The sequence below is a fragment of the Cervus elaphus genome, chromosome 15 (assembly GCF_910594005.1).
Source record: "Cervus elaphus chromosome 15, mCerEla1.1, whole genome shotgun sequence".
In the NCBI taxonomy this organism is placed as follows: domain Eukaryota; kingdom Metazoa; phylum Chordata; class Mammalia; order Artiodactyla; family Cervidae; genus Cervus; species Cervus elaphus.
This window is the reverse complement of record NC_057829.1, coordinates 79459210-79486540: the sequence shown is the minus strand read 5'-3', so window position 1 is coordinate 79486540 and position 27331 is coordinate 79459210. Positions and strand designations below refer to the sequence as shown.

The 27331-nt window shown below is 43.1% G+C and overlaps 1 protein-coding gene and 1 long non-coding RNA gene across 7 annotated transcripts in view; one reads left to right on the top strand and one right to left on the bottom strand.

Moving 5' to 3' along the window:
* Positions 1-1506: 1506 nt before the first annotated feature.
* Positions 1507-27331, bottom strand: ENO4 (enolase 4). 5 transcript variants are annotated; one of them, XM_043925265.1, is made up of 14 exons: positions 27088-27331; positions 22171-22299; positions 21096-21286; positions 18795-18940; positions 16868-17037; positions 16631-16762; positions 14918-14971; positions 11147-11203; positions 9738-9905; positions 7525-7650; positions 5997-6192; positions 4537-4604; positions 3874-3991; positions 1507-1826 (listed from the first exon to the last, which is right to left on the bottom strand). In XM_043925265.1, exons 1-14 carry the CDS (start codon positions 27250-27252, stop codon positions 1705-1707), a joined length of 1842 nt encoding a protein of 613 aa, XP_043781200.1. In that variant the 5' UTR covers positions 27253-27331; the 3' UTR covers positions 1507-1704. The 5 variants fall into 5 exon arrangements, with proteins under 5 accessions (XP_043781200.1, XP_043781201.1, XP_043781202.1 ...); XM_043925266.1 differs by lacking the exon at positions 14918-14971; XM_043925267.1 differs by lacking the exon at positions 22171-22299.
* Positions 27111-27331, top strand: part of LOC122708773 — a 29239-nt gene continuing 29018 nt past the window's right edge. For both annotated transcript variants that reach the window (XR_006345309.1, XR_006345308.1), the window contains exon 1: positions 27111-27253. This is a non-coding gene — a long non-coding RNA (uncharacterized LOC122708773). The remainder of the gene's footprint in view (positions 27254-27331) is intronic.

The following is a 27331-nucleotide window of genomic DNA, read 5'->3' as shown; positions in this document are numbered from 1 at the left end:
ACTAACATTCCCAAGTCCCCCTGCCATTTCTTATAAGGGGTATGATGACTTTCTTTCATCTCTTTATATGTAACATCTTATATATGTTTTGTATCTTTTATATGTCCTATAACGTGTGTAGAGAGAGAGAAAATATATAAATAGAAACAGTGCTTATCACTTTCAGAAGCTTGAAATGCTAATGTCCATTTGGTGACCCCAGTCCTCAAGTGAGTTAAAGGAAAATAGGCAGTGCTCAGCACTGAAATTAGTGTTGACTTGGTTGAGGTAATAAATCACCTCTTTGGTTAATTTAGTTATTCAGTTACTAACTTAGTTGTACATTTTTGTTGCAGCTTTATTCGGTTATAATTTGTATCACAGTTTTAGGGCATACTCTCACATGATCTCCCATATTTCATGTGTGTGTGGGTACATGTGCAGAGGCTATGTGAACACTTACCCATCGCTTATTGCTAAGAATCAGGAAAGGCAACAACAATCACACACTGTGACACAGCTCTCTCAACTTAAGAGGGATACCAACCAATCCTCCTGCCTTGTGCTTTGAAAGAATCTGCCATGGAGCCTATTTTAAGTCACTGCTTTTAGAGTAAGGCCTTGGCTCTGCCATAAGACCATGACATCTCCCTGTTAGTACTCTTCAAAAGGAGAGGTCCTCAGTGTGCTTAGAAAAACTTAGAGAATACACCAGAAATCTAAACTTAGCCAACTTTCTCGCAGGTCAGTATGTAGCAATTTATGTAGTTTTGAGGAAAAACATGGTAACTGAACAGAGAATTTAAATCTTATAAAGCCATTGGATATTATTATATTTACAGGCATGTGTTTGAATATGGTTGGTTTTGGCTCTCTTCTATCACCCCAATACCAGCTTTCAAAAAAGACAATGTATATGCTGCATCATTTTTAATCACCTACTAGATGCTATAGTAAAAATAATTATGCATTTAATGGCTTTAAGAGTATTCATCCACTGAATGAATAAATTCAGTGTACTGAATTTATACTCATTTACTTACTCATACTCATTCCAAAAAGGCTCTAAGGAGATTCCCCAGAGATAAAATGATAGATGAAAAATTAAAATTTAGAAAGAGGTGGGAATCAGAGAAAAGGGATTTGAGTATAGGAAAGTTACAGGAAGCTGTTTGGCTCTTAAAACATTACGTGAAACTCTCATAGTTTTTCCCAAGGTTGGCTATAAAACTGTGTGCATGCTTTCTAGCATGGATATTTAAGATAAAAAGAGAAGATGTATACCTCTTCCTGACAGAGAAAGCTCCCAGTGTAAAAGATGTTTGTTTTTAGAGATGTTCTGACTAGTGAAGTATGAGATGTTTGAACTGAGTGTGGAGTTGGTAGCAAAAATATTGGACTGTTGTACTGGGTCCTGACCCCTCCCCCTCAAATGGACATATACAAACATGTGCAAGACAGTTTTTCCATGAACCGGAGCATGAGCATGTACAAACAGGGTCCCCACAGAAATGTGACAGCTGGAAGACAGGTTCGCAGGTATAATTTCCGGCAAAATACTCTCTGTTTTTCACCAAACAGTGAACGTAAAGGAAGAAAAAGCACACAAATTAGTGAAGTTTTTGGAGCAAAAGCAGAATGAAGCTATCCTCCAGGTCTATCAGTGTAATAATCTGAGTGGTGTGGCTGTCAGCTGGGGTGCATGCAACCCTGGTGGGCAGACGCTCAAAGTTTGGCAAGTTCCTCTGCAACTTCTGTGGGGAAGATGGGCTCAGGGACCTCGGGCAGCTCACCAGCCTTTTCAGCTTCCTTATTCCAGTAGAAAAATGTGTGTTCTTCATTGAAGCCTGTTAAAAATGACAACAATAAAGTTTACTAATTCAGTGGCTCTGATTTTTTTTTTTTTGGCTATGTGACATGTGGGATCTTAGTTCCCTGACCAGGGATCAGACCCATGCCCCCTGCGTCGGAAGCACAGGGTCTTAACCAGTGGACCAGCAGGGAAGCCCCTGGTTCCAGTTTTTCTCTTTGTTACAGGATTTAGAGGAGACCAGCTTCAGAACTGTCCAGAGGTGTCACACCACCATTAGAAAGGATTCTAGACCTGCAAAAAAGTGGGCCTGTCATTGGTTATACATTAGCTGCAATACACTTGTTCTGTTCAGTTTGCACTGTATTCTTAGACAACATTCTGGAATGTTTGGTGTACAGCGGACTTTGGGCAGAGGCTGAGCAGCATAGGATGAGAGGAACATGAACTGGAGGGAAGGCCAGTGCTCTGCACGAGACAAACCTTTGCCAACTAACTATGCCAACGTCAACCTCTGTCGACTCAGACTGTTGCAGTCAGGTCCCCATAGGCAGGAACAGTGTTTTAACGGCTGGGCTTTTGCCAAGATTTCCTACGCAACCTCTCAGTGGAGTGGTTTGCTTTTCCAGTTTTTTTGGTCCCCCTTCACGTGTATTGACCACTGCCAATGTCAGCAAAATCCTCATTAATCTGTTAACCCATTCCGGAATGCTCGGGCCAGCACTGTCACCAGGGAGGAGCTGGGCCTCTGGTCACTAGAGTCCTTTTTGATGCCCCGAAGCAGCTGTCCCCCTTGTGCTGAAGTCTGGTTGGAAATGTGATCGGTCATTTAGGGAATCTAGAGCTTCCACGAAGTCAGGATGACAGAAATTAATCAGACAATAGGTAGGAGCCATACAATTTTACCCATTTGAAAAAAAAAAAGAAAAGCCCTCACGTTACACACTAAATAATACAAACTTTGGACTGTCCTTACATGACTGAGACATAGTCTCCCCATTATATCTTTTTTTTCTATAAATCTTAGGATGTGTGTCAAGGTCATTACATAATGTGACACATTTATAGTTACTATTTCTGTTGGTCCCTGAAAAAAGTGCCTATATTGAGTCCCAAAGCAGGACCTCCTTGCTACTCCACAGTGCTCCCTATAATGTATCTACCTCCTCCAGAGTTACATTTATGGCAGTGGTCAGTCCGCAGCCTTTTTGGCACCGGGGACTGGTTTCATGGAGGACAGTTTTTCCATGACCCGGGGGGAGGGTGGTGAGGGGATGGCTTTGGGATGATTCACGTGCATTACATTTATTGTGCACTTTGTTATTAATTACATCGGATCCACCTCAGATCATCAGACATTAGATCCTGCAAGTTGGGGACCCCTGATTTATGGTATACAAGTATGTCAGCACTACTTAAATAACATCCCTTTTTGCAGTCTGGCAATTCCATTTTAAAATACAATAGTTTTAGAATTTTGCAAAGACAGGTATTGGTCTCTTTAGACATCTTTGCATGCTTGCTTTTGGCTATCACAGTAATACATAAACAGTAAAAATGCATATTGGGGGTTTTCTCTCCAGGTAGCTGGTACATAAGCTGCTTCTATCCATGCAGATTTACAAAGTTCTATGTCATAAATGACTGGTTCATTTCTCTTGAGACTGTAGTCTTTCCAAGCTACATTAAATTAACATGCTGTCTACTTAAGTAGGACAAATTGTTGCCAAGAACCACCAGGGAAACATCTGTCTTTAACTTTCCTGAGCTGTGCAGAGAAACCTTAAGTATAATTTGGACCATAACAAAAGGTAGGCTTGGAAATTCCAATCAATTAAGTATTGAAAAGCATCACACAGCCTATCCATCAAAAAAAGGGCGAGAGTTTTAAACATTCAGGTAAATAGATAATCCATTAAGAAAACAATGCACATTGTGGCAAATGCCATCCTGGTTTTGTCAGCACTTATTTATTGTCCTTGGATTCCCCTGCCCTCCTGCTGAGAGACTTCTATTCCTCCCTCTCCCAATCTTTGTTCTCTTATTCATCGCTAAAGGAAAACAAAGCAGAAAGCAGCACATACCCAGTGTTCCATTCTGGCCAAGTTCTTCCTCTATAGTAATGAGGCGGTTGTACTTAGTCACCCGTTCGCCACGAGAAAGACCTCCCAACTTGATAAACCGGACACCAAGTCCAACAGCCTAAAGGGATGGGGAACAGCTTATTTTAAATGGAGTCATATTTTGCTCAACTAAACTCTTTAGGGAGAAGGGACACTGCCCCTGTGTGCTGTTTTGGTTTACTCTCTTCTCATCTTATATGTGTAAAGCGGCCTTGAAGTTAATTTCTCTTCTTACATCAGTAAAGCGGCCTGCTTACAAGCCGAGAAGAGTCAGAGGTACAGAGATAGTGTGACTATACGTCAGATGCTCTCCTAGTCATGTGAGCATGCTGACTTTTATATAAGAACACTCTGGCCTTTCTCGCTTCATTTTAAGAGGTAAGATTGCAAGTGCACACCCCAGTCATTTCAGTATGCTCATCATTTTCCCAGGACTTCAATTTTTCTTCTTTTTACAAGTTCAAAGATTAGCTCTTTGCAAAAGGTAGCTGTCTGGGAGGAAGCAAGTCTTTCATAAAAGGTTACATGACTTTGTCTGCCAAAGTCCACCGTTCTCTGAGATGCCATTTCGTGCTAAAAGCAGTGTTTTGGCAATTCTGCAACGGGCCAGTTTTCAGCACTTACCAAATCGACAAGGCTGTCATCAGATGACTCTCCTTCTGTGCTTCCAAAGACAGCGATGTGCTTCTTACCTGTAAGCAGAGGAATTCTTTTCATTTTAGATGGTACGAATCTAAGCAGCAGATACAAGCCTCCAGAATAAAACTTTAAAGTTTGCCAGAGGTTTAAAACTGAAGAGTCAATTTGTTGACCATCTGAGAATTCTAACCCATACATTTGCATTTCTAGTACCCTGATTTTATCTGTGTAGATAAATACTAATTGAATTCTATGTTTCATCAAATATAAGATGCCCTCGATTGTAAGAGGCACCATTATTACCACTAAAGAGGAAAAATACTCAAGTTAGATTGATAGATTTCTCAGACCACAGCTGTAAGACAAAATCATCCATGTTCAATGTAGAAAAACATGCATCTTAGAGTAAAAATACATGGTAAGTACAAGGGCATCATATGCCTAAATGACAGATTTCACAATTCATGTAAAATTTTGTTCAAAGGAAAACTGTCATTCTAAATGTTGACTTATTAGAAGAGCAGTGTTAATAGTACTTAATCAATCACTTTTAAAGATCTCAAAACCCCTTAAAATTTGCCAAAACCTACAAAGACTGCAATCCAGAGTTCTTCCTGTGGTGACAGTCTTGTGTCTTACAGGCAGGAGTTACAGCAGTGATCTAGTATGGGACAGAATGTCTGCTGAGTGCCAGGCCCAGGAGGAAAAGCCAGGCCCGGGGCGTCTCTCCCACCACCTGCAAGCTACCCTGCCTGGGTCCTAGACCGGGGAAGCCTGCAGGTGAAGGGACCACACGCATTTCATTCCATCTTCTGCCACTAGCCCAGGCCCCTGGCTCCCAGTCTCCCTCTGAGTCTTGCACCAGCTCTGAGACTAGCCTTCTGCATAGTTCCTGAGATCCACTCACGATACTCATGTTTCAGGCCCTGTGCATAAGTGAACAAGACTCCTGAGAATGCCCTGGAAAAGGGGGAAACAGGATGAGACGGTTGGACGGCATCATCGACTCAATGGATGGGATCATGTTTGATGTCTGGGAGATAGTGGAGGACAGGGAAACCTGGGATCACAAAGAGTCAGACCCGACTGAGCAAGCTGTGGTTAGTACTACAGTTGAAACTTTTGAGGAACTAAAAAAAAAAAACCAGCGTGGGCTAATGATTGAAAAAAAAAATCACTGTGGTGTCCTGTGAAGCTGAGAGAACAGCGGCCTCAGCCACGTGTTTGTGGTAGCCCTCCCTGAAAGGGGCGACCTCCTGGGTGGGGCTGTTGTTAGAACATTATGAACTAAATCAATAGTCAGGTGCATTTTGCTGTTGAGCACCAAATCACTCGCAAATGGCTGGGGTGTTTTTCCTTCCAAGATGGATTCCATGCTTTTGAGTACCTGATACACTGCGTATTTAAGTTCACCGTGAGTCTTTCAGATCTGTGCTCCCACTCACCGTGGATGAGGCTGGTTATTTCCACCAGGTCTGACATGGTGGTTTGGTTGGTGTGTCTTATGATCAGCCCGCTGTATTTGAGGATGCTGACGTTGCCCTCCTCCAGCAGCTTAGAGATGCTTTGGGATGCGGTGCCCGCAATTATGTAACACCTGGAACCAAGAGCATTATAGATGCTGTCCCACTGTTCAGAGTCCTGGGTGGATATTTAAGAATTGGTCATTACAGTGTATGCAGCATCATCACAAAACAACAGGAATCATACAGTAGATAATCAAAGTTAGACACCGTTATGAGATACACAAGCTAGGGGTTTAGGGGGAGTTTTTGTTTTTTTGCATTTTTCAGCTGAATGCTGCCTGTACCACAGCCACACAAGTTAATAGGCTTTGTGGAACAGAAACCTAAAGTGATTAAATTTGAGCTTAAATATCTAGTGAGTAAAATGTTAATACACATTAAATGCTCTTCTCCACGTTGATTCTGACATCCCTCAAACACCGGCTCTTCCCACCCACTGTGTTATCCACGATGCGGCTAAAGACTGGCTGGTTGGAGGATGTTAATGTTATTTCTGGTAAAAATACAATGGAAAGAAATGAGCCTGCAGGGCTGTAGACCCTCATTCCCAACACCCTTATTTTTAATTGGTGAGACCACCAAATGAAATGAAATGCTCATTTAAATAGTAATATACAGTCTTCCCAGCCGTTGTACTAGATTTCCACCTGTCCCACTAGGACAGACAATATAGGTGCATCTTATCACATTAAAAAGAGAGCTATGGCCAGAGCCTGGGGACAAGAAGCAGAAGATATGTCTGGTGGGATGAAAGATCTGGGCTCAGCATCTTCCACAAGTGCTGGGATGTAGCCAGGCTGTGAAAGGAAAGATGGGACTGAGAGATCCTGGGGCTCCAGTAAGATCCAGCTCTCTTTCTGTCCCTCAAATTTTAATAGCTGAGTTATCTTAAAGAGAACAGCTGCTTACTGTATCTAATGGCTTTTCAAGTTCATAAAATCAAAAAGGTAAGTTTTGAAGTTTAAGTGGGTTAGGAAAAAAGACAGTTGTAGGCACACAGACAATCCTTGTCAGATGCACTAGTGCGAACAGGTCAGAAAACCCCAGTATCTCAAATCTTTTAAAAAAATGTTTTTTTTTTAACTTCTGTACATGTGTATTAACTGAATTTAGGTTAAAAAACATTTGGCCGAGTTGAAGTTCCGTTTCCATGAGCACTTGGAAATGATGTGTGATTAACCTACTGAAGCACCAGTTAGCACAGCAGGCATCAGTTAGGCTGCTGGTAAACACACAGGTACTCTGAGGTGCTGGGGGATACATGTTTTATTCCATAGATGGGCACACTCCTAGGTAATTCTGTTTCTGCTAGTCATTTGCCTGGTAAGTGCCTTTTCTCATAAACGCCCAAATAAAATATCCCAGCCCAAATTACATGTCAAATCTACAGATCCAAAAGAATGAGACTGTTCTGTTTTATTATAAAATTCAAGGTGAATCTTGTTACCTCCTTCCTGAAAGGGTCAATTAAGGCAATAATTGAAGGGAACTTGTTGATCAGATCCACATACAGGTCAACCATCTCAGCTGCACTTTTGTAGGTCCCCATCATCACTTCATATTTTCCTTTACTCTGATAAGTGTAAGGAAGATATTAAAATAGGCTAAATGATGAGTTCTTCAAACATTAAAGATGCAATTCAACTTCATTTTCATTCATTTCATATAAAAGACTTCGGGTTATTTTCAGGCCACCCTCGCATGAGAAAACTGTGCCATTTACTTTAAATATCTGTGAAATATCAACCTGAGAAAATCAAGTCTGCGTTTCTCTGGATGCCCCATACATCTCTTCCCACGGACTTCAGATGAAACCTGCACGAAACAACTGCCTGCAGGGTAGGGGAGGAGTAATTTCTTCCTTCAGTTTTAGGATGTGATGCCAGATACCTGGCAGCTTGGAAGATGGGCAGTCACATAAATTCATAAACAGAATAGCAGTGCAAACCCGCCTACTCAATAGAACTACCATTGTTCAGCTCACAGTGAATGAATTTAGCTTACTTCCTTTACTGTGAATAGTTTAAATTTGAAAGCAGGGCTAGACTTTTCAGATATGAACAGTCAATATGAAATGTAAAGAGACTTAGGTGAAAGCAAGCAGGCATGTTCTAGCAGTAACTATTGTTTTGGAAGTGGAATTCTAGTGTAGCCTGTTCATCTGAAGTCTGGAATGCCCCCAGGTACTTAAGTACAGGAGTGAACGGACCAGGAGAATTTAGTATGATGTCTGCAAACACAGCACCCTTATGTCCAGTCCAAATCTGTGTCCAGCAGTGGCACCTGGGGCCTTTAGGTACGGGGAGGGAGGTGGAGTGCACCAGAATGACTCTGGTATACTAATGCCTTCCTGTGGCTGCTAACAGAATGGATTCCCTTAGAATTAAGCAGGTTCCTAAGAAGTTTATCATTGAAAAGATTCTGTACTTTTTTCACGTTAAAAAGTGGTTAGGAACTCTTAGTTTCTATACTGCAAAACTTACACAATCTTGTCTTGTCAGAGAGGAAATGCTTTGAACTAACTTTGAACTAACTTTTTCAATGACTTTGAACTAACATAAGAAGAATTATCTGCTATCTAGCTAATGCATTTTACCAAATATATGCAACAAATATCCAGTCTAGTTAGCGCTAGCAGTCAGTATATTCATAGTTCATGGTATATGTTGTAGATGAAAACATGCAATTATTTTTCTTAATGGTATGCCTAGGAACCAATCATTATGTGAAGAATAGAAAATTACATTAAACATTCTTTTCTGTGCTTAGTTTTCTTAGCAAACTAAAAACTTTAGAAGTCAGCTGATACTTAGGTTTCTAATATACTATTCAAGATTTCCTCTGAAGTTAAAAATTAGAATTGCAAATTAAAGTGGAATCCTATTTGGTCATGTCTCCTGAATTTGACATTAATTACCATTACTAATTATTCTCCAAAAACTTCAATAACTTGGAAACACTTTTTACATTTAAAAAGTGAGTCACCAGCAGAAACTCCAAGAACCATGTGTCTACAAGAGCTTGTCAAGTCATAGTTACAACTGACTCACTTTTTATGCTTGACCAATTCAGCATTCATCAACCAAATGAATGTACTCAGCAGAACATACCAATTTGTTAAGTTATTTTTCAGCAGTTCTTATTTCAATATAAGTAATCCATTTTAGTCACTTTTATTACAGAATTTCTCTAATTATTATGACATTTTCTGTTAATATTTAAAGTTATATGGCTATGTTATTGTCTGTCAGAAAAAGACTATAGGCTTCCCTTATGGCTTAGATAGTAATGAATCCACCTGCAATGTGGGAGACCTGGGTTTGATCCCTGGGTTGTGAAGATCCCCTGGAGAAGGGTATGGCAACCCACTCCAGTGTTCTTGCCAGGCGAAACCCCATGGACAGAGGAGCCTGGCGGGCTACAGGCCATGGGGCTCCACAGAGTTGGATGCAACTAAGTGGCTAAATACAGCATAACACATTGTCTGGTCATTAGCTAACTTGGCTTTCCCAACTCCATTTATATTTGGACCCTTCCATGATATTACTTGAAAAAATAGAATTTGTTTGGAAATATAAACAGATAGGCTCCTCTTTTGAGTTCTAATTTAAAAATAATGGGACCGAAACAAAAGGCACAAACTCTGGAGTGGAAACTTACATAGTCCATCAGCTCATGTGCAGCACAGTTGATGGCTAGATGCAGGTTTGTTCCCAATTCTAGCCCCAGGTTTGCACAGATTCCTTGTATGAGGAGCAGTGGCTGCTCTATAGTGTCGTAATTAATGGTTAAACAGCCAAGATGGGAGATCTTGCCGGTGATCTGCTGCTGCAGGATCAAGAAAACCACGCATGTAAATACAGCACGCTAAGGCTCTTGGAGCTTCTGGTGGTTGGCAGTTAATAACCAGACACAGCTCTCCAAACACAAGGTCCTCTGACCCTCCATTCACCCTGTCCCTAGTTCCCGCTCATGTCTGCATGACCTCTGGGCAGATGAGTGTTCTGCAGTATCTGGGAATAGTTTTCTTCCTCCCAAGGTCTTCAAGTTTGACCTGGGAACACACTCCTCTCTCTTTAGTTGCCCATGTCCTCTCTCTGTCTGCTCTACTATTGAACACGGGCTGACCTGAGCCATGACCACCAGGCTGGTGACTCTTCAGTCTGGCCCTATAAGTGTCTGTCCTGCCTGTCCTGACTCTGCCTTCTTCCTCTAGACCTGCTCTTTCCTGTGTCCCATTTTCCTTTAGAAGGATATAGCTGCTAAAAGGCCACATGATGCGAAGAACTGACTCATTGGAAAAGACCCTGATGCTGGGAGATGGTTGGATGGCATCACCGATGCAATGGACGTGAGTTTGAGTAGGGTCCGGAAGTTGATGATGGACAGGGAATCCTGGCATGCTGCAGTCCATGGGGTTGCAGAGTCAGACATGACTGAACTGAATTGTTAAAAGGGCTTCTATGGTGGTTCACACAGTAAAGAATCCACCTGCAGTGCAGGAGACCTGGGTTCAACTGCTGGGTTGGGAAGATCCTCTGGAGGAGGGCAGGGCAACTCACTCCAGTATTCTTGCCTGGAGAATCAGCATGGACAGAGAAGCCTGGCAGGCTAGTCCGTGGGGTCTCAAAGAGTTGGACACGACCGACTAAGCACAGTGCCACACAACTGTAAAAATGTCAGTTAAAAAAATGTAACTCTTCTTCAAGAAAGGTTTTATTTTAAAAAGGACGGGAGACTCCAGCTGAAAGGACACAGCACAGAGGATGCACAACAGCGGAAGAAGGTGTGATGGCCCAGATGACCTTGGGGAAAGGTCAAAGTCTGAGATTTCAGTGGGCCAGACGATTGCGGGCAGTGGTGGCCTGGCGGCCTGTTGCCAGACAGGCAGGGACGGAATGATATTCCAGCTCTGGGGGCTGGCTGCCTGGGTCAGTCCCCTTGAAGGCATATTACCATGCAATTTCTGTTTATGTGAGGCCTGGTCCTGGAGCAGAGTGACTATGGGAGAGGGGAGGGGGCGGGGAATAAATGACCTGTCAAATAGTGTGGGAAATGCATTTACTTACTTGGCCTCTTTTGCCTCCATCATGACTTTTTTTCATCTCTGGCTTTGGAGGAGGGGACTGTGGGACAGAAGATAAAGATATGTCACTGGGGATTTTCAGACACGTCTGTGGCAGCAAGCAGAGCTTTTGGTCCTCTGACCTGGTGACTGCTCTGGGGCCAAGCTGGTCACGCTGTGAGTCTCTCTCTCTCTCTCTCTCTCTCTCCCCCCTTCTCACACACACATGCATGGGTGATGCCAATCACTCTTTAACTTCATAAACCTAAAACAATTTCTCAAAATCAGGTACATGCCGGATCTGATGTATGTAATGTCATGTGACATTAAAAGCAAAGCTAATTACCAATGAGATGCTCCCACGGTTTACAGTATTGACATAGGATGCACTTTAGGACTTCCCTGGTGGTGCAGAGGACAGAAACCTGTCTGCCAATGCAGGGGACATGGGCTCGATCCCTGGTCCAGGAAGATTTCACATGCCATGGAATGGCTAAGCCCATATATGCCACAACTACTGAGCCCAAATGCTATAACTACTGAAGTCCATGTGCCTAGAACCTATGCTCCACAACAAGTTCAGTTCAGTTCAGTTGCTCAGTCGTGTCTGACTCATTGTGACCCCATGGACTGTAGCACGCCAGGCTTCCCTGTCCATCACCAACTCCCAGAGCTTACTCAAACTCACGTCCAATGAGTCAGTGATGCCATCCAACCATCTCATCCTCCGTCATCCCCTTCTCCTCCTGCCTTCAATATTTCCCAGCATTAGTCTTTTCTAATGAGTCAGTTCTTTGCATCAGGTGGCCAAAGTATTGGAGCTTCAGCTTCAGCATAAGAGAAAGCCCGTGCAAAATGAACAAAGACCCAGCACAGCCGTCCCCACAAAAAGATGATGCACTTTAATGCCCAGCAGTTATTGGCTCTATAAGTGGGGGCAAGTTTGTCAAGAATCAACAAGGTTCATACTCAGTTATACACAAAGACAGAAGTTATCCTGCTTCCTTTCACTATGGAGTCAGCTGAACTTTCTATCCGTTGATATTAATAAAAATAATATAGGAAGCAAAGAGATGTGCCAAGAGAAAAGAGACAGTGAAACACACACGGCACTGCCCCAGGAAGCTGTGATCTAGTGATGGCAGACAGGTGAGATGCAGGTAACAGCCAGGAGGAAGGCGGTGTGATGCGGAGTGCAGAGCTAGGGGACTTCCCTGTGTAAGTCAGGGAAGGGGACTTGGAAGAAGCTGATATCTGGTGGGAGGGGGGAATGTGGGAGTGCCAAACCTGCCAGGTAAAGAGCAGCATATCCGTGGCCCAGAGCTGAGCAAGGGCAAAAGTCGTAAAGCAGCATTTTGCAACTGTGGCACTCTTGATACTTTGGCTGGGTGATCCTCTGCTTGAAGGGCTGCCTGTCCACTGTTGGATGTGTACCAGCATCCCTGATCTCAGCGTTCTAGATGCCAGGAGAGCCTCAAACTGGGACAACCCAGAATGTTTTGCTCTTTGGGCAAAATCATTCCCCACTAAGAAGCACTGCCTTAGAAGAACACAGTGATACAGTTTACTTCGTCAAAACTGAAAAAGAAAAATATCTCTATGGTTTCATAAAATACAGTTAAAAAGGCAGGCAACGTGGTAGAAGAAATTAGGTATTAATGTCACATGTAGAAAGGACTGAAGCCTTTATTACAGAAAGAATTCCCAGATTATCAGTAAAGATAAACACAAATAAAAAGGGTAAAGAAATAAAGCAATCTGCAGAGATTTGTGCAGAATTTTACATGATTTTAAACACAAATCATGCTATATACTTGTATGTGTGGTGTCTGTGTGTACAAATACAAAACAAAGGCTAGAAGACCACACTCAATTTTTAACAGGAGTCAGCTCTAGAGATGGAACTGGAACTGAGGGTGGTAGTGAGTGTGGGGTCCAGGTAGGTGGAGTTAGCACAGGGGTAGGGTGGGGGGTACTAGCTCTACCAGTATTTGAATTCTCATAACATTCATGAGCTACTTGTATAATTAAAAATAAACTGTATAATTAAAATTGTATAATTAAAAATTTGAAAGTCAGGATGACTGCAGAAAGCTCAAATATCCTGAATTTCTAATATTCTAAGTTGGATTTCCTCCACCTCCTCTGACAACCACCACCTCTACGCATTGCTCATGGCGGTGTCAACTCTGAACACATTGCCTATATTCAGCTTGTTTACTCCTCACAATGTATCATATCCATTTTGTGGACGAGGAGCCTGAGGCAGAGAGGTTATGTAATTGGCACAAGGGCACACAGCTAGTAAAGGGGCAACGCAAAAGGCAAGGTGAGGGTTAACTTATCAAGTCTGAGTCTCTGTAGGCTGGTCACCCATAAGGAAGTTGGCCTCCTGAAAAGCACCCCGGAAACTGGCTCCAGTATGAATGTGAAAGTGCTAGTCACTCAGTGGTGTCCGACTCTTTGTGACCCCGTGGACTGCAGCCCGCCGGGCTCTTCTGATCATGGGATTCTCCAGGCAAGGATACTGGAGTGGGCAGCCAGGTGCTTAAAGCAATTCTGATCAACTGTAGGGCATGGGCCCAGCCACCTGCCCCGTTACTGATTCAGTGCTGGCAAGGTCGCACTGGAGCCAAAGTTCCTTCACATCATACTGAGATGGCATCTTGGCCCCCATCCTGCAGGAGGATCAGCCAGTGCTTCCTAATCATGGAGTTTAGAAGCCTCACACTATGTAACTGTGGGCTCAGGATTGAGTCCTGGAACAGAAGGACATTAGTGGAAAAACAACTGAAATTTGAATAAAGTCTGGAGTTCAGTTAGTAGTAACTTAGCCTTTTGGTTTCCTAGTTGTGATAAATGTACTTCGGTGATGTATCCTGTTAACCCTGGGGGGAACTGGGGTGAGGAGGTATTTGGGAACTCTCTGTACTGACTCTGCAGCTTCTCTATAAATGCAGTATTATTCCAAAGTGAAAGACAAGGATCGGGACCCTCAGCCCACCACCTCACTGGGCATGACCCTGGTTAGAACACTCCTGCATCTGAACATGTATTCCTGATACATCCATGGAGAGCGAGGCACTTTGTGGACATAGTGGAGGAAGGAGAGGGTGGGACAAATTGGGAGAGTAGCATTGAAACATATACACGACCATATGTAAGATAGCTAATAGGAAGCTGCTGCGTACCACAGGTAGCTCAACCCGGCGCTCTGTGACAACCTAGAAGGGTGGGGTGGGAGGGAGGCTCAAGAGGGAGGGAATACATGTATACTTACGGCTAATTCACATTGTTGAATGGCACAACACAACATTGTAAAGCAGTTGTCTTCCAATTTAAATTAATGATAAAGAATATGATGGAATAACCTGGTGCCTCTATAGCTGCCCCCATCCAGCCTCTATGACATCCCCCTCACAGGCTTCTCGGTCAAGGGTACTCGTTTGCCCAGCACTGGGATTCTGAGCAGGCACAAGTGACTGTGCCTGCACCATCATACCACACGGCCTCTCACGATCCGAGGGGCCATAATCTTTGCACAGGGCCAGCTGCCTCAGAGATCAAAATGAGATGATTAAGTTCCATTAGAAACTGGCCCCCATAGCCAATGAGGGAACGTATGAGCTTGGATCATAGGGGAAACCCAAAGAAAATGAGTATGTTTTCCTATCTGTAGCAACAATATTGATCACATTGCAAAATGAACTATAATTTTGACACCAAAAGGTATATAAGCATCAGTTATTAGATACCATATATCCTCTTTACATACCATTTCAATTGCTTTGTTGATGTGTTTCTGAATTTCCAGAAGCATCTCCACACCCTGTAAGCAGAAGAACTGTGATCTTCCACAACTGCCTGATAGCTCAGCTGGTAAATAATCTGCCTACAATGTGGGAGACCTGGGTTCCATCCCTGGGTTGGGAAGATCCCCTAGAGAAAGGCTACCCACTCCAGTATTCTGGCCTGGAGAATTCCATGGGCTGTTGTAATCCATGGGGTTGCAAAGAGTGGGACATGACTGAGCGACTTTTACTTCACATTTCACTCCACAACTGCAGTCTAGAATTTTAAATATAAACACTTATACCACACATGAATATTTCTGACTCAGAATATTTGTAGGGTCATTGATAAGACATCCTGGGTAGTGAATTACATATGGCCTACAATATCAGAGGATTAAATGCTAATCTTCAACTCTCCATTTTTATTTGGGTGAAAATGAATGAGAGGCTCTTCCTTGTCATCCTCTCTTCACTGTTCAGAACTGGCTGGTTTAGTTGGTTGGGTCACGTTAACTACACTCTCTTTCACGGTCCCCTGACCAACCTTCTTGCAACACATGTCACAGGTCATCAAGGGCTTCTGCATGGCAGTGTTTGAATTAGTATAAATCCACTGTCACTTAGGAAGGAGGAGGATGTATTCTGCTGACGGTGGGATCTGCATACGGAGACAGATGAAGAATGGCATGCCAAATGCTCTGGTACCCAAATAGCACGACAGATATTAACTGAAGGAAAGATCCTGGCGCCACAATCTGCACGGGATCTGACAGATGGTGTGCCAGATATAAATCCGAGTCTTTCAAAACTGATAAAAGTGAGGTAATGCCTATTCCCCTTAAAAAAATAAAAAGAATTCTTTATCATAAAGAAATCATCTTGAGATTTTTTTAAAAAATGATTTTCACTAGGTTGGATAAAATATCAGTCACTATGTTGCCCAGAGGAGACGGAGCTTCCTGTCCTTTTCCTGTAAACATCCACTATAGAACACAAATGCTTAGTTCTCCCTAATGCCTAATTGGCAGAATATTTCATGAAGATATAAAGAGGCATATTGACTCATTTATGCCACTGAAGAACAGTTAGACACTAACAGACTTCTGAGTAGTAAACATGCCACTTAGGATTCCTTCCTTCCATATTCCATAAACGTGCGCTAAACCTCTCTTACATGCCAGGCAATCTGCTAGGCTCTGCAGTTCCTACTTAACAGAAGGGCTCCTAGGAAAGTGCCAGCTTCCTCTTGTTGCAGCCATTGTGCATAGACTAGTAAATAAAGATATCTCAGTTGTCCCAAAGAACATCCTTCTAGCACTCTCAAGGCTTCTCTGTGAGCCTCTCAGTTCAATTCAGTTCAGTCACTCAGTTGTGTCCAACACTTTGCGACCCCATGGACTGCCAGGCTTCTCTGTCCATCACCAACTCCCACAGTCTGCTCAAACTCAACTGTGAGCCTCTAGCATGAGTCAAGGTTATAAAGAGCCGGAGATCCAAGGTGGTCTAAATGTGGTCCCCTTTCATTTGCGGTCTTGTTTTCTTCCCACTTCCCTAATTTCCTAAATTTTTTTTCTCATTTTTAATTTAATTCCTTTTTCCATGGTATCATAAGCCTCGGGGGCATCCACTAAAGACTCACTAATGATGATTTTTTTTTTTTAAAAGAAAAGGTAGTTTGAGATAATGTAAGGTACTTGTTTAGCTGTTAATCCAGGATGGGGTATACAGATCACTTCTTTCATCAAATTCAGCTTCCCAGGTGATGACTTCCCACAGCTGACCAGCGACACCATCAGAAGAGGTATAGTTAGCTTTTCTGGCTGTTCCTAAAATGGGGCGGTGGGGCGGGGGAGGCAAGAGGAAATGAGGAACATGGTTCATTCGTATTGAGACACTCATGGTTCTTGTAAAGGTGTGTAATGGGCACTAACCTGGTGGTGCTTCAATAATGCAATGTTCAGGTAGAGAGGATTATTGTCCAGCATGGCACTGGTTTTGGCAACAGCCAGTGACACAGCCCCTATGGCCATGCTGCCACAGAGGACAGCCTCAGGAGGTTCTGCAGGTATAATTGGTTTTTCTGCAGCAGTCTCCATCCTTCCTGAAGAAAAAAATATTGATAAAAGATTGCTTTCCAGAAAGCAAAAATGTGACTATGATAAAACTGTATTTTTCAATGTTTTACTTACAGATGCAAAGGCCAAGCATAAAGAAAGGATGAAAAACTGAGGCTGGGAAGAATGTATTCACCACTTCCACCCCTGAGAAGTTTCTGTCTGATGTCACTACTCTCTAACATCCAAAATGTCCTCAGCCATGTATTTTGCCAAAGAAATTTTAGAATATTCAGTATTAACTCTTTCCACAGTCATGTAGGGTAGAAATTGTTATCTCATCTAAATGAGGGCTTAGGCTCAAAGACTTGCCCCACATTCAGCAGAACGTGAATTTAAGGAGAGCATCTGAACAGTCTTGTGAATTCCAAAGCCTTTGTTTTTCTGTGTTCCACCATTGCTCCTGCATACCCACCTTTGTGTTGAACATCTCATGTGTATATCTAACTGGTTACCTTGCTTGCCAACCCCAAGCAGATGCCTTTTTCTATGAGGAATTCCTTCCAGATCTAACCATCCACTCAGAATCCCCATCCATCTTTCACCCTCATATATTCTCAGCCACTTAGTCATAATTAGTCAGACTAATTATGGCACCAGAGTGTCCATAATAAATCTCTCGTTCCCCTCCTATTCTCTGCTCTCCACAGCTGCTGGCCTAAGTCAGGTAGTAAGGTAAGTGGAGTCAGATGTATAAGCACCCAGCACACATTAAATGTTTAGCAAATTATGGTTCCCTCCTACTCCTTCCCTTCTTACATTCCAAGTTCTATTAGTCAAAAGAAACCACCAAATGAACACCCACTGGTGGTCTCTACCTATGATTCAGCAGTGGCCATCCCCACCTTCCAGAAGATTGGTCTAACATGATTCTTCTGCCTTGGGCAACTCTCCTCCTCTGTCTGGGCCTCAGCATCTGAATCCATGAAATAAGAGACCTTGTCTTCATGATCTCTTTGGTCCATGGTTCTGGTGCTTTCTTACTCAATGGAATCCACACTCATCTGGTATTTAGTCTATTCCCAGCATCATGCTAGGAGCTGGCAGTTCTAAATTGAATGAGGCATGATTCATGCCTTCAAGGAGCGTGTTGTAACTGGATGGACATACAAAACACTGTTACAACACTAGCAGCCACTCTGGAATTAACATATTAGAGGAACAGAGGTGAACAGTATGTTGGAAGGCATGGAGCAAAGGGCCATGATAACTTCAATTATATGCCTTAAAATGGCAAGGTCTTCCAAAGACAGTTTCCATTAATATGTTATGTGGGACTGCAGAAATGTTGGTTATGCATGTCAAAGGACACAATTAATTTTTAAAATATGGAGTGGCTTTCTGATGAGCTAATGGGAAATTTGAGAAGCAGTTCAAGGTCTCCATGTCAACCCCCACCCTCTCTGCCTTGGGCAGAGAGTACTGTTCAGAATACTCTATTCAGAGTACTCTGTTCAAAGTACGGTTCAGAGTACTTTGTTTACTAAGTGCTTACATCTGGGTAAAAAATATTTTTTATCTTACAAATAAAAATGGAGGGCAAGATGGGGTAAAACCGTGCTGACCTAACATTGTAGCTTCAAGCAAGGAAATGGCATGGAGGATGGATGGATGGTACCTGGTGGGAACCCAATCTAGGTGTGCAGCGGAGAGACCTGAACTTGAAAAGATAGTCCAAGCATCAGCCTTTCTTCCCCTACCTTTGTTACTTATGGTTGGTTCTACAAGATGATAAGCCACTGACCTTGCTTTTGTCCTTTTTTCTTGGATGGAGGTGGAGGAGGAGGTGGGGGTGGTGGTGACTGGGGTGAAAGCACTGTTGAGTCTTTTAGGTTCTTTTCCAATTCTTTTCTCTCCTTATCTTCTTGTACTTTATTTTCAAAGAATGTCCTTAATGGCAAGAAAGTATGGATTTATAATGAGATTATTTAGGAATATCGCTTGTAACTTTGGTCACATTTTAGTGCTGACCCTAAAATATTTCAGTAGCTAACTCTGCTTTTTAAGCTACCTAAGAACAAATCTGCTTCAATTTCCAGGACTGAAAAATGACACTGTTATAAAACTGTGTTCAAGAACTGAAAATAATTTTGGCCTGGAAATAAATGTTTAAAGATTTCGGGTGCTCATTTTAAAAATTATCTGAGCCCTGTTTATTATTTTTAAGGTAAAATTTGAAGAAACAATTTGATTAAGGGCTACTGGATTTTCTTTTTGAATAAATGACCATCAGACAAAAAAATGAGACAAGGATAGACAGTGAAATATATAGCACTATATGCAGGACTAACTTTTTTTTTTTTAATTTGAGGTGGGTGCTTAAAATGAACAGCTAAAAAAATTTTTGGGAACCCCAACTTAGGTACCTCTAAATAAAATTTCAACTCCCTGGAATAAAAAGAGGCTAAAAATTTCCAGAGGCAAAAAAACTACAAGCCAAAAAAAAAAAAAGATATGGGAATCAAATTTGCATCAGATGCTGGTGGGGCTGTGCCTTTAAAGTACTGAAAGAAACAGATTTCAAAGGAGAATTCCATACTCAGCTAAACAGTCAAACATGAAGGCAAAATGCTAACATTTTCACACATGTAAGAATACCCTTACAAAAATTTATATCCCAAATACTTTTTTCTCATCCTTACTTAAAAAAAAATTATATATTTATTTTGGCTGTGCTGGGTCTTCATTCCTGGGTCAGTGTTTTCTCTAGCTGCAGCAAGCGAGGGTGATTCTTTGTTGCGGTGTGTGGGCTTCTTGCGGTAGCTTCTCTTGTTGCAGAGCACAGGCTCTAGGCAGGCAGGCTTCACTAGTTTTGGCTCTCAGGCCTGGACTCAGGACTTGTGGGCTTAGTTGATCGGCAGCATGTAGAATCTTCCCTGACCAGGGATCAAACTTGTGTTCTCCTGCATTGGTAGGAGGACTCTTATCCACTGTACCACGAGAGAAGCCTTCATCCTTACTTTTACAGGATGTAATCCAACAATTCAAGAAAGCGGAAGATATGGGATCCAGGAAACAGGAGAACAATGAAGGGATATCTTATGGCATCTCTGTAGTAGGTCTAGAGAGGAACAACTCAAGATGGGAGATTTGGGAGGGAAAATTCCAGGAAAAAAAGGAATGTAATGAAATAGAAGGTATAACTGAGAGATTAGGAAAACAATTAAGGATCTGTCAATAGCAAATAACACACACAAAGAAGTGGAATAGCATTCAAAAACTGGAGGGCTATAATCCATAGGGTTATAAAGAGTCAGACACAACTGAGCACATACATGTGCATGCACATGCATGCACACATGCCATTTATAAAAGACATAACTAGAAGTTACACAAAATTATATAGCATTCAAAACCTGTAAAAAGCTATTCAAAAAAAGTTTTTTTATAAGGTCATGATACAACTCTGATGCAAACTAAAATGTGAAGTTACACGCAATTAAGCAAATGATAAAACTTAAAGAGAGAGAATCCAGTTGACCTTCTTTGGCCATGAGGATTGTGGCACTGATCCACACAAAAGGAAAAGTAATGGTAACCCACACGTGGTTGGGTTAGCTATGTGAACTATGCTCACATAGTCATACTTCCTTGGTTTGCACATTTTAGAGTCAACCTGTGGGCAAGGCCTGGAATATTTGACTGTGTTTGGAGATCAGAACATAAGCACCACCCACTGGGTCATATAAAAGGATAAGAGAGGCTCATGGGGATGATGCACGTGAGGATGTACAGGGGGGAAAAGACAATGTCTTAATTCTTCATCCTTTTCCAGAGAAACTTTCACTGAATCCTAGGAAAGCCCTAGGCATAAAAAGAGGCCAAAAGGCCTTATGTGGCCTTACACACTAAAAGTTTAATAGCAGGGTTTTCAGAAGAAAAGCAAGATTTTATGCTACATGTTGATGCTTTAGCATATGTTTCCTAATTGACCTCCCAACTGTACCCTGTAGATAGGACACACCTGTTTCACTGGCAGGTGAAATGGAAAGAAAATAGGTACATAATTATACTGGGCACTTACGTTTCCAAGTTTCATACTTACCTGAGCACCTGATCCACCTCAGCCTGGTTGGAGGGCACTAGGCCCTGGAGCTCCTCAGTGATGGTTTCGTTGACCCACTGCACTGCGGTGCTGACAGCATCCAACCTTTCCAATTCCTCGGCTTCAGCTAGCTCAGGTGAAGCGTTCTCGTGGACTTCAAAGTGAGTTGAGATCACCACAGAACATATGTTCTGAAAACAATATAAATGTGCTCTACATTTTCCCTGCCTTTCACAGGAAATAGGAAATTGAATGTATCCAACTTTAAGGTACATGATATTTTATCACCAATTTCAAAGAGAAAATGAGAATCTATAATTTTCTTTGAGATATTTTTATAGCTATTGAAACACGGTGGAACCTGACTTCAAGGAATGTTTAAAATTATTACCTTGTTAAAATACTCTTATAAAAACCTTACATTGAACTTCATTTTTATCACTGCCTCTCCCAAAAATAGCAAAAAGGATACAGATTTAATCATAATTATTTTCATGGATAACAATGAATTTTCTTCATGTAGGTCAGTCTACATATGTATAATTCTATGTAAGTGAGTGAAAGTCACTTAGTTGTGTCGGACTCTGCAAACCCATGGACTATAGCCTGCCAGGCTCCTCTGTCCATGGAATTCTCCGGGCCAGAATACTGGAGTGGGTAGCCATTCCCTTCTCCAGGGGATCTTTCCAACCCAGGAATCAACCCATGTCTCCTGCACTGCAGGCGGATTTTTCACCATCTAAGCCACCAAATCTATGTAAATCTTTATGTAAATACATGAATCTATAACCCTATCTGCAGATTATAGAGCTCATGACATTAGTAGTGTCAGAGTTTTAAAACTATTTTTGCCCCATCTTCACATCACCTTCAGGTCTGTACAAACAGTGCACATGATAAACCATGATGGCAGATTGTATGATTCATGCTTTGTGTTCATAACTGCCTACAAATACTGTATGTGTAGTTCACAGACACTGAATTTTGAAACATTAATTTTCCACTATTTAGACAGTAAATGCTAATAAATGCAGTGGAGCCAAGACAAAGAGAACAGGTTTAAGTTGCTTCCTACCTTGGGAAAATTTTGAATGGTGCAGAATATTTCCACTTGGAGCGTTGGAAGCCCAAGTCCATCCAGCACATTTTTCCCCACGACTTTGCATATGGTGGGAGGTTTTGCAAGTTTAGAAAAGCAGTTTGCCTTCAACACACACACACATAAAAAAAAAAAAACACAAAAATACCACATCTAATTTATCTCTGAAAGGTCCTTCACATTTACTCTAGTTTCTACTAAACCTCTCTGTGAATGTCCTCATTCTGGGATTAGTCTAGCAGCTCTGTGGAAACAGAAAGAGACTTGGATTTAGCCTCTGGTACATGGGGTAATTTGTCTATTGAACTCTCACTGGAAACTCACAGGCATGTCTTTATTTAAAGGTCCTGGTTCATTCTTTATGAGCCCTAACCTATCCTTCCATCCAAGATGCTGAAGTCAATTGACTTCTAGAAAACTGTGATGCATTCAAACCCAAGAAGCCTTAAGTTGGTTCATTATTATTCCTCCCAACAAGGCACCTGATAGTTTAAAAGGTGAAGACTTATACATAGGCTGTACTTCATTTACCATCAGTTCATGCATAGAACTACATGTTCAAAGAGGACTGTTGGAACCTAAGTGACAGTGGTTTCATTGATGTGGAAGAGCAGAGGTCATTTGGAAGTTGATCCAAGAAACAGAAGAAAGAGAAGAAAGAGAATGAAGCTGAGGGAGAAAATCCTCCCAAGGAGCCTGAGTAAAAAGATTCAAGGGACTTCCCTGCTGATCCAGGGGCTAAGACTCTGAGCTCCCAATGCAGGAGGTACAGGTTGCATCCCTGGTCAGGGAACTAGATCCCACATGCTCCAACTAAAAAAAGATTCCACATGCCACCACAAAGACCCAGTGCAGCCAAATAGATACACAAATAAAAATTAAAAGATTCACGACTGTGCCCCTGTGCAGAGGGCTGGGAGAGAAGGAAGAGGGGTGAGAGAAGGCCCACCCCCTCACCCTCTTTTCAGACAGGATTCACTCTTTATTTCCACATAGCAGACCAGGCCTCTGATCTTTCAGTTCAACATCCAATGACCACAACCTACCTAACTAGTCATCTCACATCCATCAGCAATGTGCCAGCACCGAGGTAGTGCCCAGCAGAACTAAAGCAAAAGCCAATTTTCAAGCATCCATGCATTTTAAGGATGATAGTTTGTATATTCCTGTGTGTGCGTGTGTGCTCAGTCACTAAGTGTGTCCAACTCTTTGCCACCCCATGGACTGTACCCATGAGACTTCTCTGCCCATGGGATTCCCCAGGCAGAAATACTGCAGTGGGTTGCCATTTCCTCCTCCAGGGGAATCTTCCTGACCCAAGGATCAAACCGGAGTCTCCTGAGTCTCTGGCAGTGGCAGGCAGATTCTTTACCACTGAGCCACCTTGGAAGCCCAGGTATACAGTAAGTATCAAAATGAAGTTAATAGAATCAGAGAAGAAAAATATTATCTAGTTTAACTTTTGTGTATTGGTGAGTTCAATTCAACAAGTAATGAGCACCTACAATGTACCACATATTGTGTAAGGAGGGAAATGGAACTAACTTTTAAAAAATGTTTAATATGTACCTTAAAGGAGTGACTTGGTCTTGTTTATCACTGTATCACATTCCACAGTGCCTGGTATATCTGGGATTTCGTAAGTTGACTCATTGGAAAAGACCATGATGCTGAGAAAGATTGAGGGCAGGAGGAGAAGGGGGTGACAGAGGATGAGATGGTTGGATGGCATCACTGACTCAATGGACATGAGTCTGGGCAAACTCTAAGAGATGGTGAAGGACAGGGAAGCCTGGCATGCTGCAGTCCTTGGGGCTGCAAAGAGTTAGATATGACTTAGCAACTGAACAAGAACAAAATTTGAATCCTGCATGCATTAATAAAGGCCAGACACAACCTGTCTAACACAACCTTGGGCACATTGTATACATTATATTATTAACTTCTCAAAACAACTCTACAAGGTGGTATCACCTCAGTTCCACAGATGAGCAAACTGAATTCCAGAGGGAAACCTGTCCAAGATAAAATAACCAATGTCTTCACTAACCAATGTCTTAAAATAACTGATGTTTATTGCTTTGTAACAGACTTAATGGCTCAAGCCATTTACTTTATTATTCTGCAATCTAGGCTGGGCTTAACTGGGCAATTCTTTGATTAATCTTGCCTGGGGTCTCCTATACAGATTGTCATCTGTAGGCTTGACTCAGTTCAGAGTACTCAAAATGCTTTCATTCTTATGTGCAGTGTCTCAGCCAGGATGGTTGGAACATCCAGGGGCTGGCAGGCCATCTGTCTTTCTCACAGCATATCTGGGAGGTCTCTCACATCTGCTAGGACCTCTCTCTACACGACCTGATCTCTCTCTCTTTTGCTCTCTCTAGCATGGCAATCGGATTTCCTTTCAGCATGACTAACTTCCAAGAGGGAGTATTCCAAGAATACATCATGCCAGCCCTTACCAAACCTCTGTTTGCATCATACTTGCCAAGGTCCTATGGATCAAAGCAAGTCATAAGGCCACAACCCCAGTCAATATAGGAGGGACTTCCATAAGACTGTTCATTCCGGTGGTGTGGTTCATTGGGGACCATCAATTTAACAGTTCGTTACTGCTACAAAGCAGCAGAGCTAAGGATCAAATCCAATCTGCCCGATTCCCAATCACAAACTCTTAATCGTAAGTTTTATAAAGGAGCAAATAGTATTGCTATTGCCCACAGGGATCTCTCCTATCCCTGAATTCCTCTAATACGTAAGAGAAGCATGGAAGAAATGGCATTTGAGCTGGACACAGGAGGTTGCGTAGTATTTCAACAGGCAGACAACAGGGGTAGATACTTTAGGTAGGGGGAATAGGGTAAGCAAAGGGGAGGGAATTGGGAAACTTCACATTTTAAAAAAAGTCAGTGGGCCCACGTAGAGGAGCAGGGGAGGGAAGCGTAGATAAGCCTGTGTACCAAGGTAGGTACCAAGGAGCGCTGTGAGTCACACACACTGGAATGTGTTGGTTCTTACTAAGCGTGCAAGAGGGAACCACAGGGAGTTCTGAGTGAGAGAATGATGGGTCAGATATGGGATGAGGAACACTACTCTGGCAGCATTAGTGGGGTGAACTTGATGGGGGAGGGGGAGAGACTAGCTGAGAATAAAGAGGGCCAGAACTGGGGCAGCAATTGAGAAAATGGAGGTGCCTTTATGTCAACTGCTGAACATTCGTCAAAGCCCAGGCCAAAACTCCCAGATGCTACAGCCCACAGGGATCTTGCCCACCCCTGAGTTTCTTTAACAAACACACAGTGATCTATTCCTCAGTCTGGCACACAATTCTGTATTACCCGATCTATTACTCCAGTTATTTTATGTATCAGTGGCCCTTGTCCCTAACTGAGGTATAAGTTCCCAAAGAGCTGTGCCAACCGAAGTCCTAGTTGCCTAATAGACTGCAAAGAGCATTACACTGGGGGCAAGAGTCCAAGTTTCCAGTTTTAACTTCTGCACTAATTCATTGTGAGACAACAGCTTGGGGTCTTCCTAAAATGAGGAAGTTAGACTAGTTAACTTTCAAGAATTCCCCTGGCAAGAGACTGTGGAAAGAGAATGGAATTGGGAGTTGAATTCACTCATTCATCGTGAGTGTCCACTATGGACTCTGCTAGGTACTAGGGACACAGACCTGGTTTGATTTCTGTCATTCACAATGTTCCTTGAGAAAACCATCTAAATTCACCGGGCCATGGTTCCTTTATTTGTAATACGGAATCATAAGGTTTACTTCACAGTGGTCCTAGGGATGAAGTGATATTACAGGAACCACATAACACAAAGTGCGTCAATAAACACCTCCCCTGCCCCCTCCCCCGAGTTGACGTATCAGCCAAGACTGATAAAAACAAATATTTGTGGAACATCTCCTATATTAACTGCCCCGACAAGATGTGATTTTGGACCCTGTAGACACATTGCTTCCTCACTGCACTTACATACTCTGCTTGGTGATGTCATTCTGCCTCACTGGAGTGCGAATCCCTACCAGTTCCAAACATACCTTTCAGAAGGTGGGTGTTGGTTGTACTTACGGGTCTGGAAGTGAGAAAACGCCTGCCTTTGTTTCAACTGCCCACGGCTTTAAGACTAAATATGCGCCAGATGGTGCGCTGAGCAGAGGAACTATGTGAAAAGGCGAACCCCCACCCCACCCCTTTCCACAGGAGCTCACAAGCCGCCTGGGGAGGGTTTCAAAACAAATTAGGGGGTGCTACAAGGCCGCTGCAGGACGATCAGTCCAGGGCGAAGTGGGCAAGACTTTGATGTGAATTTGAAGTGTAGGTGCGAGCTGGTCAGGTGGGACAGGCATCCCCGGAGCGCACGCAGGGCACACAAGCCAAGGAGCCGAGGTTTGAAATCGACAAAAACTTGGCAGCGATGGGAGCCTGCTGGTTACGAGGCCCCAGGGTGGGCTGAAGACTACGCTGTAGCGAAAGCCACAGGCGTTCGCTCCGTGGTCAAAAGGAGGCCGCTGAAGGTTGGTAAACTGAGCTACGAGGTATGAAGGGCTGTGATTAAAGGAGATAACTGGCAGCCGGACAGGTCCGCCCAGAGGTAGTGAGGATGCCTGCCAGCCCCTGAGCTGTCGCGCCGTAGCTACAAATCCGCCCAGAGCCCTCTTTCCTCCAGCAATTTCCAGTCCACCACTTTCTCTCTCGAGATTCCTTTAGCCAGGTTTCCGCTCCGCTTCTTCCCTTCAGGGTCCCGGCGCCGCGTCAACCCAGCCAGGAGCCAGCGGCGGCGCGCGTGCGCGAGTCTGCGGCGCAAGCGCCCCGCGTTGCCGCAGCGCGGGGCGGGGGGAGAGGGGCTGGAGGAAAGAGGGTTCTGGTCCCAGGTCCCTACCAGGTGCCCGTAGACGTCGGCAGGCTGGAGGTAGAAGGTGGAGTTGAGCAGCTCTTCCAGCCTGCGCGGAACGTCGTTCTCGCGGTAATACTCCATCGCCTGCTGCTTCAGCTTCTGCAGCTCCCTAGTGGTCCCACAGCTGCGGCCGCCGCCTTCTTCCCCCATGGTAGGAGATTTAAGGCTACAAGCGGGGGTTAGCCTGGGGGCCCGCGAGCGTCCTCCCTGTCGCTAGGCAACGCAGCGA

What these genes read in the sequence shown, in the direction of transcription:
- ENO4 (XM_043925265.1), bottom strand. Translation starts at nt 27,252, where the DNA reads ATGGGGGAAGAAGGCGGCGGCCGCAGCTGTGGGACCACTAGGGAGCTG. An exon ending in GAGGTGGATCAGGTGCTCAG is followed by an intron (nt 18,941 to 21,095) that starts GTAAGTATGAAA and finishes CTTGCCATTAAG; the next exon opens with GACATTCTTTGAAAATAAAG. An exon ending in CACATGAGCTGATGGACTAT is followed by an intron (nt 7,651 to 9,737) that starts GTAAGTTTCCAC and finishes TACACTTATCAG; the next exon opens with AGTAAAGGAAAATATGAAGT.